The 21,169-nt window shown below is 38.3% G+C and overlaps 3 protein-coding genes across 4 annotated transcripts in view; 2 read left to right on the plus strand and 1 right to left on the minus strand.

The window, feature by feature from the left end:
• The first annotated feature begins 2,355 nt into the window (after positions 1 to 2,355).
• Positions 2,356 to 8,163, plus strand: LOC111342513 (uncharacterized). The gene is made up of 5 exons (XM_022949610.2): positions 2,356 to 2,516; positions 4,819 to 4,908; positions 5,395 to 5,512; positions 6,552 to 6,698; positions 7,332 to 8,163. The coding sequence occupies exons 1-5, from the start codon at positions 2,448 to 2,450 to the stop codon at positions 7,841 to 7,843; spliced, it is 936 nt and encodes a 311-aa protein (XP_022805345.2). The 5' UTR covers positions 2,356 to 2,447; the 3' UTR covers positions 7,844 to 8,163.
• Positions 8,164 to 9,861: 1,698 nt separating this feature from the next.
• On the plus strand, positions 9,862 to 18,689 carry LOC111342525 (uncharacterized). 2 transcript variants are annotated; one of them, XM_022949626.2, is made up of 3 exons: positions 9,862 to 10,019; positions 15,863 to 16,058; positions 17,925 to 18,689. In XM_022949626.2, exons 1-3 carry the CDS (start codon positions 9,951 to 9,953, stop codon positions 18,479 to 18,481), a joined length of 822 nt encoding a protein of 273 aa, XP_022805361.1. In that variant the 5' UTR covers positions 9,862 to 9,950; the 3' UTR covers positions 18,482 to 18,689. The 2 variants fall into 2 exon arrangements, with proteins under 2 accessions (XP_022805361.1, XP_022805359.1); XM_022949624.2 differs by lacking the exon at positions 9,862 to 10,019 and adding an exon at positions 13,481 to 13,633.
• LOC111342526 (endonuclease G, mitochondrial) overlaps positions 18,592 to 21,169 on the minus strand; it is a 12,256-nt gene continuing 9,678 nt past the window's right edge. The window contains exons 7-9 of the mRNA XM_022949627.2: positions 20,540 to 20,576; positions 19,842 to 19,928; positions 18,592 to 19,254 (exon numbers count right to left, since the gene is read on the minus strand). Of these exons, the coding sequence (XP_022805362.2) occupies positions 19,093 to 19,254; positions 19,842 to 19,928; positions 20,540 to 20,576 (286 nt within the window). The 3' untranslated portion in view covers positions 18,592 to 19,092. The remainder of the gene's footprint in view (positions 19,255 to 19,841; positions 19,929 to 20,539; positions 20,577 to 21,169) is intronic.

A 21,169-nucleotide genomic window follows, 5' to 3' on the forward strand; every position in this document is an offset into this window, starting at 1 on the left:
CATAAAGCGACGCCGTGGTACCGAGACTTTCACATATCCTGACCATCTTATGGTTCTTTTTCTTTTTTTCGCATTGATAAATGAATAGATTTGCTTTTTTGAAATTAACTTCAAACGACCGAGAAATGCTTCTGGTTGACGTAAGTTCTCATTATTTCATAAGTTCTCATCATTGCAAGAGAATGGTTAACTATTCATCTATAATTTTGATAGGAAAATTTTGTGCAATTATTCCTCCGTAAAATAGCTTGAAATTCAAGCGAAAAATTGACGACTGAGTAGGGCAGGTTAGGACAAAATTAGTCCATTTCTCGATCGCGGAATAAAGAAAGATGCCTCAGTAACTTTTTCGAGCGAGTTAGAAAAATTTAGGAACTGGTAGACTGAGTCTCAGCTATAATTACGTAGGAACCCACGTATGCCCTTGAGATATCAAGAGTCGAGCTGCGCAGGACTCAGTTTATCTAACAAAGGACTGATGCTAGAAACTTCAGCTTTGGAAACTCTTTACAGTGGCCAAAATAAAGTCAAATTATGTCGGTTTATTTGTGGCAAATGTCCTGCAAACGGCTGGGATCAGCTATTTTGAAAGCGTTTTTCTAATCCTATCGGAGAGGCAGATTTTTTTTTCCTTATCATCTTTCTTTTCCTAAAATTTTATCGGAAGGAGCAAAGTTGCGTTGATTCCCAAGCTCATCCCTCCATAATTTTTACGCACGTAAAACTGCGCTCAACTCCCTAACCTTACTATGATGCACAGGTTATAAAGTTTACGTTCGAATTCGCAGAAAAGGGCGCCAAAGACTAAATGCCCGAGTCGTCACTAAATCTATCTTTGTCCTTTTAATCTATCGTAGTCATTTCGCTGAAAATACTCGAGGGATTCCCATCCGCATGAACTTACGAAGTTCTTCGTCCCCTTACCGACCCCGATCTAAAACGTTCTTCACAACTCCAAATTATAGACAATAAAAATTTGTTCTATTCCTAGACTATGGCGCTTCGCGAATTGGCTAGTTATTGTAGATCTCTTATCTAAGTCCAGGATTGTAATTTCAGTTATGTCTTGACATCAGCGGAAAGAATCAGAAAGTAGTTCAAGTCATTTCCTCATTGTAATACTGTTATTATTTTTCAAATCAACTATTTCCTTTTACAACCTTCAGGAAAACTTTGAAATGGTTAAATCCAAAGTGAACACTGGTAAAGGGGCAAACCAGTATTCAATAATAGTTAAAATATTTTTTATGAGTCACGACAGTTTGCTCGAAAACGTGACAGGAAATTGGATGAATAAAAATCAGCAATCACATTTACGACTCAATTGTAAGTGTCCTCTGTAAACGATGGGATGTTTACAAAGTAATTAGGAAGTACTTCGTAAAGAATTACATCGTTGCAAACGATATCAGTTTGCATACTAAGTATGCACTTTAAATGTGAAGTTTTCGCACGAACAAAGACTCTGAGATACACACAATGCAAATACAAATTTTGTAAAATCAGAGAGATATCAAATGATAAACTGAAATCTCGTTTCAAATTCTTCGAAGAAAAGTAAACTCAGCCTGCAAGAATTGAGTTTACCTCGCGTCCATTGTTACCCACGAAGAGATTTTCAGTGGAATTTGTTTTTCAATAAATTGGAATGCTTGGGAAACTCTTCGAAGGGCGATAAATTTTGAAAAGCCATGGTTTTGTGTCGAAAATACTGAACACTTTTATTCTCTAACTATGCTTTATTTTAAAATAGCTTTCCCGTCCATTCTGGTTTGTTAAGAACTAACTCAATTTTCCTGATTAAATTTAACAAATTATGAAGTTTTACTGTGGGAAACCTTTTCAGTTAAATATGATATTCTTTTTCCTGACTGCAGTAAAATGAACTACAGTTTCATTTAATAAAATACTTTTCTTTCAAGTGTTTAAGAGTGAGCTTCCATTCGGCATTTTTGTTGAAGTAAATATTTTAGAAGGAAATAGGTTTCCTTAAATGGGTGTTTGTTACAAGTATACGTTAGCAATTTCGAAAAGGAGGATTGCCAAGGTATATCTTGTTACAAAAAAGCATCGACACGCAATTTTACACCTCCCATAAAAAGAATGTCTTCATGTTTGCGAACGATAAAAATAATGCAATGAGTCGCAAGTTGGTAAGAAAACTTTGCGCCTTTGATGACAATGTATGGGAAAAAAAGGATACTTCTTAAGAAGATTACGTTAAAAGTGACCCAAGTTTCCATGGAAACTCAATCCTTCGCGGATGTATTCAACATATTGACACTCTTAGCATTAACGTCAACTGTTTAAAAGTGAGTTTGGTATATCCATTACTGAACGCGTGTATATAGGCAGCCGTGATAAAGAGGAGATCGTCTGCAGAAAGAAACAGCACCAAAAACCACTTCAGTTGACTTATCCATCCTGCTGTATTCGATTCAAACAATATGTTCAAAATTCTGTTTTGCGTAGCGTTAGTATGGTTCAATTCATTGCAGATCACATCGGGTACCGAGGTAAGGTTTTTAAACATTTTTTAAGTGATATCTTGCTATATTGGCCATGAATATGAAATTCAGATAAAATGTAGTTGTCGCTTGAAGTAGCTCAGCTCGCTTGCCTTTATTAGGATCAAGGCTGTTCCTCTAACAAGAATTATGGGAGAATATATTTAACCGCATGAAAAACCCGTTCTGATAAAAGCCATATATTCTTCCACTTTTTATTTTCAAGAAAAAAGTTACTGCTTGATAACAAATTGCAATGTTGAACGGCTTAGTATACTGATGTGATCTCCCATAAAAGTTTTCATTTTTATCTGATATGTTTTCAATATATAAATTTCCATTGGTTTAATTACGTTGTTTTGGCTGGTTTTTTTTATTAGGCTCAAGTAAAAATGTATGAGAGATAAGGCGCTAAAATCCAGTTTAATGAAAGGCAAATGCGACAAAATATCCAACCAGGAAGAGAAAATTTTCAAGACTGAGTCATTTTAGCACCTCTTGCGAAGTTTGAAATTGTTATGTTCCAGACACTCGATCCAGGACCTGAATAAAACTTAATGTTTCCCGGGTAAAATGTTAAGCCCTGTAATATTGTAAGAACGGTAATTTTCATTTCCAAAACGACAAAAAATTATTCGTATTCGACAATAAGAAATACATTTTAACACCTCGAAATGCGCATGCAGCAACCCTTAGTGACTGCAATTGCTTTTTTTCCACAAGACGTTTTGATTCTTAACGTTAATATCCTGGATCATACAGTTTCCCATTTTAAACTTTTCTTAGCGGTCAGGTTTTCTTATCTACACGGCTATCACAAGTTACAAACCAACCATGATCATTTTTAACAAATGAATGAATTTCTAAAACGGAAAATGCAAAAGAGGGGCCACACACAAATGACACTTTTGATAGAAATTTCACAGAGATTCTCCAAAAGCACATAGAGGCAAAAATTGACTTTCAAATTATGAACTAAATTTTCCCAAGAAAAACTAGACTTTTGCTGTCATTGAATCGCAAACTCAGCTAATTGAAAACAATATTTTGCACTTAGGCTGCAACAAACTTTTCAATGCCTTTTAAAATTTGTTCAACAATGTTTAAGAATGCAGTAAATGGTTTGAACCCGGGGGTAACATGTGAAGGTGTAGTCTGATCGTCCGGGTGAGTGTAGTCCTGAGAAGGACTGTTGTCGGTGGCAGTGACTGACGTTTCGACAACCTGTGCGGAAGTCATCATCAGAGTCAATGACTTCCGCACAGGTTGTCGAAACGTCAGTCACTGCCACCGACAACAGTCCTTCTCAGGACTACACTCACCCGGACGATCAGACTACACCTTCAAATGTTTAAGAAGACGACCAGTCGGGGAAATCTTCAAAAGATAGCAGGGACATGGCCTTATTTACAGCTTCATATCTTAGAACTTACATTATGATCGACTAACCTAGAATTTGCTTAAAACTAATAAAAACGCCTCTTTTATCCAAAATAACATGTGTTTGCACAGGTTAGAAAAATATACCCATCGTCTATAGGTTACCTATGTAAATAAAAGAACCAAACCCCAATCTTTTGTATAGAGGTGTGATCGATTTTATTTTAAAGATATTTATAATGCTAACGTCGCTGGTGTTTCTACGATCAAAGAAATTTGAATGGAATGACACTTCGATTCAAAGAACTTCATCTTGATGTATGAATTTAAAGTTATTTGTTTTGGTCGTGTCGCAAAGTTTCTGATTTTTACAAAAATGACTCAGTTTTTCATTAGGGACGTTTAGCCAAATATGAAATTCCAATATCTGAACATTCGTACAGTTTGTGCTTTCCACTCGAAAGGTAGTGCTACTAAATCTCATATTGGTTAAAAAGAGACATTCACTATTCATGGAGACAGAAAATGAGCACGAAACCTGTGTATGTGGTTACTGCCGTTTAACAGAACTGTGAAGTTCATGAAAAGCCCAGTGGAGATTTTGTCACAGTTTTAATATCATTTAGATAAAATCGTACTTAAATTTTTCTAGCACAAATTCAAACCAGAGCATTTTCATCTAACCTCTTCTGAGCACGAACCTCTTTCTCTGCCACAGGATTTTTGAGATAAAAAAAAAAAACTTAAGAGTGAGATCACTTTTCTTGCGCATATCCAAATCTGCATATCTACCTCCGGATCCTGCTTCCTCCGGGACCAAATCTCTCTCTCTCTGCAACATGATCCTCAAGACTCTGAATGCTTCTCATAGAGACTTAACCTTTAGATTTCAAATCAGAAACTGAACTTATAAAAATTGAAAATGTTTCAGAGCGTTTGGTTTGATGATCTCGATGGGCCCAAGTTCCTGACAGAAGAAGAGGGACAAATTTACGACGATGACCAGCCCGAATTCGACGATGTAAGTACCTGTTTTGAACAGCTCATCACTCTCTCTTCATGTCTTCAGTCATTCCGCTGACCAAGTGTGCAATCCAAATAAAATGAGCTTAAAACGTTAACGACAACTAAAAAAAGTTCAATTCAGGAAACGGCCGTTTTTTCGGATTTTCTTTACGAGGTTGTTTTCAGAGTTTACAATGTTCGCATGGCAATTGTGTGTTTTCCAGCAATTATCGTAATTTGTTGTGAAATCATTGGAGAAATCAATTTGTCAAGAAATCAAACGTTTTTACGATATCATTTTCAAGGAGAATGTGTGAAAGCTACAATCCATCAAATAATTGTTAAGAAATGGCTTAAAGTTCTTTTAGAGAGATTAGTGACGAGTGGAAGTTGTTTGACATGACAACACAAAATGCTGAGGACTGAAAGACGATGGGTTGTAGCTAAACGGTAAAGTATAGTATTATGCCCCTCTTCTTTATTTGTTTGTAATAATCCTCAGGACTCCACCATTACAAAGAGAGTGGCCGCTGATGAATACGTTACCACAGTTTCATCGAAAAATACGGAAATGTTTTGCAAAGTAGCTGCACACTCACAAGGAATTACTACAACCAAATGTAGGTGGAGGAAGGGCTTTGGAAGTAATGTAAGCAGGCATGCGCAGTAGCTAACCCGATTCCGGTACCAACCTACATTGTATGCAGAGCTCTTTGATTAAGTACCGTAAACCAAAACAGTGGTGGGGCAGTTTTTTTTGTGTGTGTGTACACCTGTCGACTTTTCTTCCTTCTGCGTTAAGTTTTTTTTTACCCGAAATAAATGCAGGGGGGGGGGGGCGCTGCCACTGCAAAAACAATGTCAACGAAATGGCCAATCACGGCAGATAAAAACGACACAAAGGAATATTGATAACACGAAGTAAAAACAAGCACGCTGCATGCAGTGCGGAAAAAACTCGGAGTGATTAAGACGAGTTTTTGCAACTTATTTGTAGAAGAAAGTGGTGCTGGTTTTCTGAACCAATCACAGAGCGAAGTAGAAAAAAAACCAATGTAGTTCTGGATTATTTTCGTCTCTAAATCAAAAAATGCCCTGAATCTGAACGTCATGTATTCACAGCAGTGGCATACCCACGCGAATTAATTGGTCTTGATTTAAGTTTACCGGTTCAATGTGGAATTTGTTTATATCGATATTATTTATGATTCAGATGTCACGCTTGCAACACTGAGGAGGAAAGGCGACTTTAAAGTACACTTTGCTTTTGTTCTCCTGAGAATCATTGTTTGCGAATAGCCAGATTTGTCCGCTTCCTTCACTAACAGCTTCAGATCTCCCTGTTTTCGGAAAATATGCATGTAAATCCAGCGTTGGGGGTAGGGGCGAGAGCAATCTTCCGTCGGGGCCTCGGCTTTTAGGCCTCGCATTTTAGCGATTTCATGTTCTTATTTTTAATGTAAATGCATCATTTTGCTGCGTTGTCTCTGCCGTCACCTTTCTGTTTTACTCAAACTCTCCGAGACCTCCTGGAAAATTCCTGGGCTTCGAGCGTCAACTCACACGATGGAAGTTTAAGGGGATAAACTTTTGTCGAAGAGATTCTGCAGACTGGTAAGTCTCAGCTACTTTGTTAAATCTGTCTTCTGTCCTCTCCAGGGAACCCAACTAAGCCAACCCATACACTTTCCTTTTATCGTTTTGAATGTCGACCCTTTCCTACCATGGTTGAACTGGAAAGGCCAGCAAACGAAGATTACTTACCGCATACGGTCGTACTCCACCGGTGCCTCGGTGGATGTGTAAGTAAGTTCATTCATTAATTGTCCATGTCCGCGCCCGTGTCCGTGTCCGCGTCCGTGTCCGTGTCCGTGTCCGCGTCTGCGTCCGTGTCCGTGATCGTGTCCGTGTCCTTGTCCGTGTTCGTGCCCGTATCCGTGTTCGTGATCGTATCCGTGTCCGTTTTCTTGTCCTCAATGTCACTGTTGATGTCGTTTTTTTTTTGGCGTCGTTGTGGTCATTTCATTATCATATTATTACCAACGTCGTTTTCCTTCTCCTCGTCCATGTCCAAGTTATTGTCAGTTATCAATATAGAATGTCTCAAATTGTAACGCTTACAGTGGAGCATGTAACGAAATGTAACGCTTGTGTAATGTGAATGGAGCTTGTGATTATCACGTAATGCGTGTTAAGTTTTTGAGAAGAAACCTCGTAGTTTTTCGGAAACGTAGTTTTTTGATGTTCTGTTGTAGTGATGTATTTGATGTAGTGGGACGTTATCGAATTAAATCGTCTTAAAGCGTTGAAAATTTTTGTATGCCCATTATTTTTATAGTAATTATCATTGTTATTATCCCTGTGATTGTGTTTGTCATCTTTAATGTCACCCTGCCTCTCGACTCTAAATGAAGAGGTTACATGTACTTGTCTTTTCAGCGACTCAACAGGTCCAAAACTGCACAGTTAAACGCCAGGAAGAGGTCGTGTTACAGGTCTTGCATAGGTTAGACCATAATAAGGTTTTCAAACCTTTGAAAATCACCGTTTACAATCATACAGAGTGCGCCTGTGACTGCATTACGCGCCAGTCGGAGTGTGACGTCAAAATCCACAACTTCACCCAGGACCAGTGCAAGTGCAAATGCAAACAGGACAATAGCAGCTCGTGCGACCCAGCCAAAATGTTCTGGAATGAGAAAATCTGCGACTGTGAGTGCAACTCCGCACCCAAATTCTGCGACAAATCTCCAAACCATGAATGGAATGCTGGCATTTGCGACTGTGACTGCAAGCAGAGAGTCAAAGAACGATGCATCAGAAAAGGGAAAGTGCTGAACACAAACACGTGCGAATGTGAGTGTCCGACGCAGAGGTCAACATGCCCTCCAGGCGAATCATACCTGAAGTATAACTGTACCTGCGTGCCAAACTCGGTCGTTACCAAATGAAGATCTCCAAGTGATCATGAAGTTAGTTTGAATAAAAAAATGGCATGTTTTGAATTGGTGAAGGGTTATAAAGGAAATATTAGTCAGTGGAATATATCAAATACTTCTTATTGTCTCATTAGTTTCGTAAAGAATATATGCAATGCGTTATATAAGGTGCTCTTTCAGGATCTTACTCTGCGATCGAGTTGTGTTAAGAAAACATCGAAAGATGAAGACTGTTCATTAAAGTAAAGTTAATTACCGTTATTTGCTGATATTTGGGTTGGTCGACGGTCGATCGAAGGAAAATAAAACTGTTATCTTCACTCCTAACGAAAGTCGCATTCTATTTTGAAAAACAAGGTTATAAAAAACCGCATTTTTAATTTTTTTACTTGAGATTTTCTCACAAGTTACACTGCCCCTGATTCTAGTGTCGTCGCCCCCGAAAACTAGACCCATAACTGCGCTCATGGTTGAACGATTGAATAACGAGTGACGTACGTGACGCACTCTTAGTACCGGTTGATTATTAACTATGATATGAAAGCGTTCGCTGGAGCAGTACAAGAAAGCGTTTATTTAAGAGTATGATTAATTGACGGCCAAGCAGTTGTAAAAGTGTCGAGAACGATGGCCAAGCTGATGCTGAACATTCATTCATAATTTCGACTAGGTTTGTGGTTGTTTGCTAATTATTTTGTGCATCAAAACAGAAGTAAAATATTCAATGCAATGTTTCCTAATTGCGGACAGACTGTTCCAAATAACATACAGAGCCGATCGAAACTGGACGGAGACGTCCTGAATCAGAGGGTACGATCCAAAATTAGAGTAAAATCATAAGGAATCTCCTGAGGTACGTCTGACGGATTTGTGAGGGAATTCTGTAGTTTCGGGGGGGGGAGGGGAGGGGAGGGAGAGGAGATCTCCAGTAACTCAGGCTGTTATCATACGACGATAAAATCAACTGCGATCAAGAGAATATTAACTATTTTTAATCTCTCACTGTAACTGATTGATTTTAGCACGATGCGATAGGTTACTTTCTATTCTCCTTTTTTTTTTTTTTTTTAATACTGCAAACGGATCTAATTAATGCCAAATTTCAAATCGATTCGATACGAACCAGGGCAAACCTCGTTGTCAGTTGGTCAGGTTAAAAATTCGAGTATCTATGTAGTCGGTGTGCAGGACGCTAAAAATCCTGCCAGTAGATCATAAAAAATTAAGCTTTGCAGTTGTGCTAAATGACGGATGAAATCTTTATCTGCGCATGGTTTTCAGTTTTTCCAGCCAAATATTATATCAGTGTTAATTCTGTGATTTATTCTAATCTTTCGTGATCAGTAACTTCGGCTCACGTCCATCAAGATAACTCGACCCTGAGAGCTTATCTGGGATCAGTGACTTACTGACCCGAAACATTTCACTCGCTCTGAAGATATTATGACGTCAGTGGCAAGGTCAACCAGATTTCACAAAGTTTTTTACAGTTTCAATCAGCGATGAACACATGTCGGAAATATCTTGACACTATGACCGTTACAACCGATCAAAAAAAGCGCGCGCGGACTTTCAACTTCAGCGAAGCACACAATAACAGTTTGAAAAGTAAACAATTAACTAAAAATAAAATATTTGAATGAACGAACGTTATTTTTTGACACCCTACACAGTCACCGAAAAATCTGCAACGGGTAACGCCAAGAATGCGCTAAAAAGGATTTAAATTGTCCTTTTCGCTTAATATAAATCGGAAATTATGTTCGACCTCAAGCTACGATAAATCATTCTCTACGTAAATGGCTGATTTCACGTTTTTCTTTCCCGTTTAATACCAGTATCTGAATATGTCCTGTCACGTTTATCGGCTAATGATGTCTTCAAGTAGACAGAACTGGTATGTGATATCATAATGAGCGATTAAACCTAGTCGATGCTGTTTTGTAATATTTTTGTTTTGAAAAATATTCTTGTGTCTACTCGAACGTGTTTCGTTGTCAAATGGCAACGTCATTTAATGACAGTCGTATTGCGTTCCAAAGTCACGGATCGCCGACTTCAAACTCGATTTGCATAACAGTTCGACAAATCAATGTAGTATAAACGTTTCACGACAGACATGTCTTCATTCGGTCTGGTTCTGTTCTGTTCTTTGCTATTTCTTCAAGATCTTCCTGTCGAATCAAAGGTGAGTTACGACTGCGAAATAGCTATAGTTTTTCCTCAAGTTTATGGAAGAGAGAGTCCGCGGTTTAAAAATATTTAAAAAAAGCGCAACTGAGTTTCTGTCAACAACGTTTGAAATAAGAAAAGAGCTGCGCGGGCAATTTGAACGAATTGTTCGGTCAACAGAACCAAATTAAAACTTCAAATCGAAGCTGATAGAGTAAAATGAATCAAAAATATAAATTTTGATGTGGTAAAGATTTGAACATACACCAGCAACTTTTAAAATTCCTTTGCATCCAAAAACTCTCAGTGGGTCCAAATTGTGTTTGGTAAATCAATAAATTTAAATTAAGGACCGGTTTGTTCTTAGGACAAACGTTTGAAAGATAACACGGTTTTCGTAAAGGCAAAAACTTTTGCCGTGAGAATGTCTTTTGCAAAACCGGAAATTTTACTAGCCTTCAGCGTCATTCCACTTGTACAATTACTGATAAATCTTTGCCATGTTTATTGTTGAAGAATGTTTTATTTTAGAAATCTTTCATCCGGCGAATTGCTTTGTGTTTTGTCTCACAGAATTTCACAATACACTGAATAATCCATTGGGATTAAATTGAAGGAGGACTTTAAATTTATTTGTTTTAGATACAATGCATTCACTCAACCAGAAAAAAGGTCAAAATTTTTTAAAATTTCTAGAGTATTCGCACAGATGACTTCATAATGGTGGTGTAGTGTTAGAGTTTCCTATCCGGGAAAAGGTTCTTGTCTTTTTGAGGGTTTCGAAAATAGTGAAAGCTTACTTGATAAAACTTGGATTCACCTATGATACCTAGATAATTAAGTCTTATCTAAACTTGCCCCCACTCAAAGAAAATGCGGAAAAAAGTCTGATGGACGTACATGCTATAAAAGGAACGGTTGGTTGCAGTATCAACGCTGTTGTTATAGGGGAAGGGAGATTGAGGGGACTTGACAAACCATCCTGTTTAAGAAATAAATATTTTTCAAACTCTTTAGAGGTTATAGTGAATAAAGATGTCTTAGATCTTTCGTGGATTTTGCCAAGAAATTTAAATTAATAGCCATCACGGCCCCAAGATACTAAAAATGCCGAAAAAGTATCAATTGAAAGCTTTTAAGTCTTGAGGCTTTGAGATTTCCACCGCTTCAAATGTATGGTTTTTTATGGTGTCAAGATTTTGTTTATTTTACAAAAACGAGCTCAACGAGTTACGCAGAAATTGTTTCAGTAACATGATTTTTCTTGAGGAGCTAACTGAAATCAATAGGTAAACCGAAAAAAAAGGCAGAATAAATGGGAATGAAAATTATCATTAAAGAGCAAATTCCAAATTCTAAGGCTTTTTGGAAGAAAGCCACAGATAAGTACGGGATGCACTACGCAAAGATGCTCTCCTAATGAAGTCTCTTTAAACCGCCTTCCCAAACAAGAAGTGCGAAAAAAAAAAGCCTCTTAATTAAAGAAAGCTCGTTTAAAATGAATAGTTAAGCCATTACTATGAGTTAAAGTTTCCTAAGACAGCCGTACTTTTCGACGCGACCGTAAACGAAGGAGCAACACACAACTCTTTTCGTTGCAATACTTTCATAAACCCGTTTTGGTGACGCAGGGTTTTTAAATCTTAAACACAAACCCACTCGACTAACATGCCTTAGCATGTTAAAAAATAAATAAATAAATAAATAGGGTAAAAAAGCAGGTTCTGGCAACTCTAATGTTTTCGAATCGATGGCTTGGGCAATCATCGAAAATAGTATCGGAAAGTATATAAAGTCAGATGGTGCCTCGAAAGCCTTCCACAGTCATAAGTTTTATTAAGACTTCTATTCATAGTAACTTGGATTAGGAATGGCATAAACTTTGTACCTGAAATTCGGCATTTTCAGAAAAGGTTATCTGGTCTAGATAAATTTAAGATGTTTCATTGAAGTGGTACTCGGAACTCAAAAAACACACAAGTGCTTTCAAAAAGAGTCGAATTTATGGGCTTGTTGTGGTGAGTTCTTGGGATGCACTGTAGGTGATTTCGATGGGAGACTTGTAGTCGATATCAACTGTTCAGTTTATTTGGTGAATGTGGAACACACCCTGAAAACAAGACGTCATACGGAGCAGTTGATAATCGCAACACTTTTATTTTACAATACTCGGGAAGTTTCAAAAATTGAAAAATTTTTAAGTTTCGCAAACTCATAGTGACAAGAAATGAAAATGGCGTCAGTCATCAAAGAAATAAATGATTATATAGGACTTACTTCAAAGCGGAAGCAGAAACAACAAAGTTGAGTTCGTTTGCAGTGTTACAACTTTCCACGGCGATGTAAAGCAATTGCAAATCTTTTTTGTTTAAAGGGAACGCGATATGTGATTTCTAAGTCAAACGAAATCCCCGGAACTCTGAAACTGGACCCATGTAAAGGTTCTGTAAAGGCCGTAACTTAGTCGGCGGAAACCACGAAGACAATTAATTTTCTTCGTGTGTCAGAAAGAATTTTTGTGAAGGTTTCTGTATCTATCGTACAATTTTCAAAAACAGGCACGAGTATATACTGGTTTGAATTTGTGCAATGATCACATCGACTTCAGCGGCTGTTGTTAGGGAAAATTACGTTCTTGTAAACGCGAAATTCTAATTTTAGTGAACTGCACGACTTAAACACTCTCGTGAAAAATCAACGTGTCTAGAACCTTTTGAAAACAGGCAATTTTTGGCTGAGCGCTAATTTCCGCCCACGATTTGGATAATATTATTTATTTATACATATGTTGTAGTTCAATTTTATCCTTGGTTCAAAATTTATTTTCCTTTGTTTCAAACTCATTATCATACGTATGATGCACGATCCTTCGCAGTAGATAGCGCTATTTATGCAATAGCGAAAATCAGACCTGAAAAAAATCAGGCCTGTACGGGATTCGAACCACCTCTGCGATACTAGTGCAGCGCTCTACCAATTGAGCTAACAAGCCAACTGGGAGCAGGCTGTTAAGTTGATTCGTAATAAACCCGTGATGATAAATCAGATACAATGAATATATGAAGCTATCTACTGCGAAGGATCGTGCATCATACGTATTTAATACCGCATTCCAAAATATATGAACTTCATATCTTCATCGTATCTCATTATCATACATTAACATGACCGAGAACAAAGGAAAATAAAATTTGAACCAAGGATGAAATTGAACTACAACACATACATAAGGACCACCACCATTGACAAAAGAGAGCAGAAATCTTTAATCTGTTATTACAACCCAACTATACACTGAACATTGGTATCCTTTTTGTTACGTAAAACACGAAATCAAAATATTGCAATATTGTATACGTTTAAGAAAGGTATTATATGAGACACTTAAGACGCAGAGAGAAGTTAGGTCATCTAATCCGGAGAAGCAAATATCGCGACATCACGATTTCATTAGCCAATGATAAACCACGACATTTTCCCTCAATTTTCTGGTTAAACAGCAGTTCAAATGTGCCTTTTACGCCACTATTAGCGTTTTTTGCGTTGGGTTTCGTATCCATAACAATCATGTATTTTCCACGGATGTTTCTCATTTTCGCTCTTGCGCCATTTTCCTTTACAGAACCAAAGGTGAGTTATTTTAACTGAATATTTTTTTCAATTCGACGTTACCTTATTATAGCCATTAATTCAGACGATAGATTCTGAAACTCGTGGCAAACTTCTTTTCGCTAAAAGAAACTTTGGCTTTCAGTCTATCAAAAAAGCTGATCAAACACAAGAAAAATAACACGAGGGATTGAAACAATACGCTTTCACCCTGAAGAACAGAATCTAGAATCTCTCATGTTTTCCTTTGATTCAAATCGCAGAGGTGAAATCTTGGGGAAATATCTTCAAGGTTATGTCAGCGTACTTCGCTGAAACGATAAGTAGATTTTCACACCCTTCCTGAGCCAACATGCTCCCTGTCAACCGCAACAGCAATATCCAAAAATCCCGAGGAAAAATTCCAGTTACATCGAGAATTTATGCCGATTTCATGGCTAAAAAATTCGCTGCAGCATTTACTGACGTCTCAACGGATTCTGATCAGTCGACGAACGAACCTCAACCTCCTGTTGTTAAACTATCACAGCGTTTGCTTATCTTCTTTGTTTCGCCAATGTGATATTTTCCCTTTAATTGTGAAACTTGTCTCACAAGTCCTTTCATTATCAAAACTAGTAGGCTGCGAGAGCCATCATTATCCAGCTTAGGGTGCAAATCTTAGGTTTCATTGCAAGATTTCCGGAACAATATTAAGCTCAAACTTATACGTTTAGCAAAGTTCTCCAAATTTGGGCGAGAGCGTTCGAAGCACCCCAAAGCCGGAAATCTTAACGGAAAGCGCACCTAGGTTTGAAAGCTTTTGTTCCCCGGGTGAAGGTATCTCTCTTGTGTAGAGATTTTTACACTGGTCCAATCTCTAAAAAAGAAGAATTGTGTACTCCTTCTCAAGCTAGGGGAAGTGAAAAGTATTGCTCAATCTGAATGGCACATGCGCGGCAGCTGGTAGTGTGCACTACTACAATAAGTTTTAATTAAGAAAATTTTCAGCAAACATCTCTAAAAGTTATTCAAATTTGATCCAGTATTAGCTTTTGTAATTACGAATTAAAAATTAAGTAAACTATTTCTGCTCATACTTGAAATTAACAAACGAGATAACAGAAAAAAGAGAGGACATTGGTGAAGAAATGATTCCAAACGAGTTTTAATTTGTGTTCTTGGTGAACGCAATTTTTATTACCATAAAAACCACTCTGAAATTTTAATCATTTCACTTCCAAGATCTCTTGTGTAATTCTCTTTACTGTCTGCCATACTATTCCTTTGAAGTAGTATCGGAGAATTTGGTATTGGATCAAAGAAAAATTCCCTTACTGATATTTTTTCTTTATTCTCATCACTCGTGTGCTTGGTATTGTAATAATATTGTAAGAAGAAATTCTGTCTTGGTCACTCACGGGTTAATAAGGGTGTCCACAGACATGAAGCTGCTGTAAAGGTACATAGTTATCTTAAAATAGATGAAAATATTTTTTGTTGTTTGACTTAAACACCCTCGATTAGTATCTATGGATATCGTTTAGGTCAGTCGGTTTATGGCAAGCAAAACTGAAAAAACACAATAAAATTTAATCTCTTTTGAACACAAATCAACGAATTTTTTTAATCTGAAAAATTGGGCTAAGGGACTTCCTAAGCTCGATTACCAGCCACTGTTCAGGAACCGGAGCTCGCGATCCTCCCCAAACAATAAAGCCCGGACTCAGGGAGCGACAGAAATCGAGCCTAAGGACTGGACTCGTGATACAATTTTGAAAACGTAATACATGAAAAATGCACTGGTTTCCAACCAATAATATGTGCGTAGTTTTTTCATTGATATTCTTACACGTAAAAACTAGTTAATTTTGCTGTAAAAAAATGGGTTCCAACCGTTATGTCGTGTTTATCAAATCCTGACGTGACCATTCAAATGAAGGCTCACGGGTAATACATCTCATTCTGTTCATTATGGTGGCTCTGACCCTTAGAGCTACTGGTCGTGTCACAATAAAATTTACCTGATCCCCCTCGGACTCCGTTGTACTCTAATGCGATTCCCAAAATCCTCCCGACCCCACCCCCCTCGACTGATCCCTTCTCCGTCTCTTCTGACCCTACCCCCCTCCCCGACTGGTCTTTTATTCTACCTATACACCCGTGGTTTCTATATGTTCTAAGTTTGTGGCCATTTATACGAAACCACCGGGCAGTAAATTTAAATTATTTCATAATTACGCGACACTCATCTTAAAATTTTCCCGGCAGGTAAATAAATTCCCTCGAGAATTTGTAGAGTACCTTCACAAAGCCGGAATACCATTGGGCAGTGTGTTACACCGGAACCGGCCAATTTACGTACCTGATGTGTCCGCCATATCTGCTCGGCGGTATGACGCAACCACTAGATCCCAGGCCTTGAGTGATACTCCAGAGCACTCCAAGGGCGTCATAACTACGAAATGTAAGTAACTGCTCTAAGGCATATATTACGGTCTGTCAGGTATTTTCGCTTTCACATGGTTGGTTAAAACGTGTTAGGTGACCGGAAATTTCCTAAGAGACAGTTAAAATTTAGGTATAATCGAACCTGTATTAAATAGCACCGTATTAAGCGGTCAAAAGTCAAAGTCCAGCATTTGTTTCCCCTTAATAATAGTAATATCCACCTTTATTACATCGCTCGCAGCGTCCGTGGGCAAGATAAAGCGAATCCTGTGTTCTGATTGGCTACCCGAGTGGGCAAGATGGGCACATCTTGACCGCTCGGGATTGCCCGCATTGATCCCGCGGATAAAAAAATTGAATTAGAACTACGTTTGTACTTCTTGGACAATGTCGGCGATGGAAACGCAAAAAGCGGCAGAAGATAGTCAAAACAAAGAAAACAGAAACGACTCTCGTGAGTACGTTGTGTTACAAACACAGTTGGCTTTCTTTCCTGACTCTCGAAGTTTACAAGTCATCCTTAATTCTTAATAAAGCGAAATCTAATATAACAAATCCTTTATTAATCAAGCGTGTACGGTCAAGTTGGCTTGGATATTAGCCTCGTTCTTTTTTGGCATTTTTATGGACCTCTACTTCGTCTCGACCATAAAAATGCAAAAAAAGAACTCGACCAACATTCAGCCATCTGGACTTCACGCTTGGTTAATAACGCATATATATTTAGCGGTCACCTTTCTTGAGCGGTTGGCCTTTTAATGAGTCTCAAAGGCCTGCTTTTTATTGTCCTCCACCTGTATTTAACGGTAACTGACTGTGGGTAGGCCTAGCCACAAGTTGCCGATGAATCCCATAAAAATTGCCGATAAAAGTATCTAAACGTTGCCAAAAAGTTGCCGAAAAGTTGCTGAATCTCCAAAGAGTTGCCGAAAAGTTGCCAAACTTTTTCTGCTTTTCGTACCTTTTTTGGGTGTTAAAGATTAAAAATTCACATATTGCTTCTTATCAAAACTTTATTTGTCAAAGTCCAATGATAATAGCAGAGGTTCTTTCCATTTCACTTGATCAAGAAATAGTCACTGTAGTTATCCGCAATCTTGAAAAACGTGATACCGCTGTCCTCGTGATAAGGCATCACAAATATCAACCCATGGGGGGCCCCTAATTATTGTATTTTAGAATAAATTTTATTATGTCTATCGAAAACTGACCAATGGGGCTCAAAACGTAAAGAAAGTGGCTTCAAAGAACCTCAAAAAGCCTAAAGTTGCCGAAAATTCTAAAAGTTGCCGAAAATTCTAAAAGTTGCCAAAATTCTAAAAGTTGCCGAAAATCTCAAAAGTTGCCGAGCAACTTGTGGCTAAGCCTAACAGTGGGACCATTCCAACAAACCAAGAATCCATGTTTCTCTCCCAAAATCGAAGTAAGTAGTATTTTCGAGCGAGATTTTGTACATTAATTGGTCAATTATGGCATAAAGTGGCGTGGCTTATCGTTTTTTATAATACCCCCTATCTGTGGAACCTGTAGTTAATGGTCATCCCGCTTATTAAAATTTCGGTAGGATGAATATTGCAGCTTAGAATACCTCTCATTTTATTGGTTTAATTTCTATGCCAAGCCTCAAAAAAATTTCCCTCGTCACCATGTTCCCACCAATAGAGAAGCTCCACTTTCTGAATATAAACACACACACGCAACCCACAATTCCTCCATTCACTCTGACGAAGGGTTACGCTCGGAACGTCAGCTTTTAAACTCTTTACGGTGACCAATTTGCATTTTCAACTTAGTTGATAATAACAGATTACTTTGTTTTCTATGGCAAGGTATTAAAACCGAAAGCACAGAAGGTACTAAGTTATTTATTGTATTTTGATAGTAAACAACCCCGCATACTATCCACGCGAAGCCATTTGTCAGCCTAGACCAGTCGCCGTCAGAATACCTAAGGGACCTCACGTTCGCTCCTTCCCTGATTACGTCATCCTAAACCGCTGCACTGGAAGTTGCCCGTTCAATCAGGAGATCGAACACTGCACTGTGACTGAAAGAGACGCCATTACTGTTACAATATTTGAATTAGTAGGCAACCAAGTTCACGTTGTCAATACTGTCCTGTACAATCACACTGCATGTAGCTGCGATTGTATCGCTAAAGAGAGCGATTGCGATCCAAACAAACAAACCTGGAACCAAGACACTTGCGGGTGTGATTGTATCGCTAACGCAGGCAGCTGCGCAGACAACCAGAAATTTGACGACAATAAATGTGAGTGTAAATGTAACGAGGCAGAACGACACTGTGATCACGTGCACAAAGTGTGGGACTTCAAGAACTGTGGATGTCACTGCAAAGCCGTTCTTCAGGAGAAGTGCAATGCTCAAAACCAGCATATCAATACGGATACATGCGAGTGTAACAATGTTAATGCATGAAGACTTGCATGACTTCATTTTGTACATCCCGTGACTCACCCATCACGGTGTCACGCTTTTACGCTCTTTGAATAAAACGCTAGCATGTATCTAATAATACTGTAGTTAAGTCATTTTCAGAATGTTTTCTTTAAAATTTCATATGAATACGACAATATTGTGAAAGTCAATGGCAAGAAACAAATAAAGGTGCCATGTTAAAAACTTAGATTTCAACCAGCAATATTTGCCAGACTTGAACTTTTGAGCACTTTCTACTCAGTCCGGCTAACTTGATTTCTACAATACTTGACAAACAGAACTCATCCATTTAGCCGACAAGTTAGTTTGTTCTCCTAGCCTGTTCTGTAGAGAATGTATTGAAATTTTTAGGAGACATTAGATGCCCATGGCATGTTGGGGTTTGCCCGTTGATCATACTTGGCCTGTAGCAGGCACCTAACATAAAGGAAAAAAACGTGTGGGGACTAGGGAGAGGATCTTCCTCGTGACTCCTTCCTAGACCCCCGCTCTCTTTTGCTCGCTTCTACAAACCGACAGCCTAGATCAGGCCATATAAGTCAAATCTTGGAAACTATTTATCATCACCACACACGTTATTGCCTTCCTTGTCAGCTGTTAGGGGTGAGCACCGGTCGAATCTGTTTCAAAGCGTTTCGCGGAATTTTGTCGAATAAAATTAGTCCTGAAGCTTTCTCGATCGTGTCAACTGGGACCTGGAAGTTGTGTAACGGTGTCATCTCGCTGATTGGCTGATTGGGCAATATGTACGACTGGAGCGAGAGAAAAGTAAACACGTGATTAGGATGTTTTTGTCATGTGAACAGCACCCGCATTACGTTGACAAGAGGTCACCTTATACTCTTAAAGTTTGGAATTTCCAAAGCAGAGTTTATCGTTTTCAATTCAAGCATATTCAGGTTTTTTTAATTCAAGCCTTTTTCAATTCCTAGTTATTTCTAAAATTTTTGGTCAAGCAAATGTATATACGTTCAGCAGAACCTTTATATAGCTGGGCTCGATCCAAAAGAACTAAATTTAAAATCCCCTATGCCATGGTAGCTAACGATTATCTTGCAGCGCAGAGAATCTCACGTAGATTTCACTATAAATCACTACAGGAGTTAAACTTGATTGGTTTAAAAAATTCGTGCTCCACTCTCCACCAATCATATTTGACCACCCGCGTATTCGCGCGCTACAGGCAGTTTGTTATTTCTTTGAGCTGTCATTGGCTAACTGTGACATCTTCCTTTGGTCTGGTATTGTGATTTTTTGTTCTGGTTTGCGACACCCCGTAGAAATGCACTCAACACTTGAAAACTGACGTGAACGGCAAAGACAAAACAAAAGTACCTACCTGTATTTCTAACTGATCATCCATGGTTTCTCCCAGAATGACTTTAAAGTAATGCGTCGGAACTGCAATGCGGTTTTTCCCAATCAACTAAGTTGAAAGAACAGAAAGCAAGTCACAAAAAATTATCTTTTGAACTAAATCCTCTAAAAATAGAGCTCCTTTCGATTATGTCATACGCCAAAATCAAAATTATTACAACGACCAATCAGAAGAAAGGAAAATAGCTTTAAGAGCCAAAGAAAGCTCAAAGTGAAAACAAGCAAACTACCTAAGGCGCGGAAAAACGCGACCCTGACCAAACTGCCTAAACTGCGGGAAAATGCGTGCGACCAAGTCGTGAGTAGTTTAAGTTTTGCATCTGATTGGTTAAGAAAATGACGCAGGTTTTCTGGACCAATCACAGAGCGAAGTAAAGCTAAACCAAAGCAGTCCTGGATAACTTTTGACCTTCGACTAAAAATTGCTCTAAGTAGGAGGAATAGTTTTGCGCGCTAAGCCTACAGCTTTATAGGGGGGTGTGAGGAGTAAATAGCACACAAAATACAGAGCATAAGACTTGCAAGACTAATCTTGAAACTCAGGTATCCCAAATGTTAACATTGTTAGAATCCTTCCAATGAATTCCGATTTTTTTTTCTGTGTCTAACGCTAACGAAAAATAAAAAAGTTTCATATTATACTTACAGTGAAAAACTCACCTTGTACTTCACATAAAGCTGATTGTCTAACTCCACCCTAACACGAAATTCAAAGGATAAAACATAAAACACTTATCAACTGGTTCTGGAAAAATGGTTCATAAAATTTTAAAACTTAAATATATTTGCAATGAAGGCCAATAACTGTAGCATTAAGTAGGCACAAACCGACGAATGTAGATGGGTAAACCTAACGAACATTCAAAACGCATTACATCTCTTTCGTATTGACAGCGTGCTGTCTCAAATTTCTTGTGAGAGTACAGGAATATAATAGTCGAGCAGCCAAGGGCAGTTTTGTTCAACCCGCGAGTAAGAAAAGGTTTGACAACGGATTCTTGTAGAACAAGTCCTACAGATTAACGTTAGTTAGTTTGTACTGTCAAATTGTGGTATAGGTTTCGAGTATAGGTTTTTCTGAAGACAGTGGAGCGCTCAGCATGGAAACGAGGCTGGTATCTAGATAATGCATTACCTTGAGTTTTTCTCGCGTATTGATGGGGGGGGGGGAGGGGGGGAACATAGGAACTTTCACTAATCTTATAAAAGAGAGTTAAATGTAGCTGCTTTAAAAATAAGACGGCATCACGTGGCACGTCACGTGACTCCTAACACGCCAAATCCAGCTTG

Source organism: Stylophora pistillata, chromosome 7 (assembly GCF_964205215.1).
Source record: "Stylophora pistillata chromosome 7, jaStyPist1.2, whole genome shotgun sequence".
In the NCBI taxonomy this organism is placed as follows: domain Eukaryota; kingdom Metazoa; phylum Cnidaria; class Anthozoa; order Scleractinia; family Pocilloporidae; genus Stylophora; species Stylophora pistillata.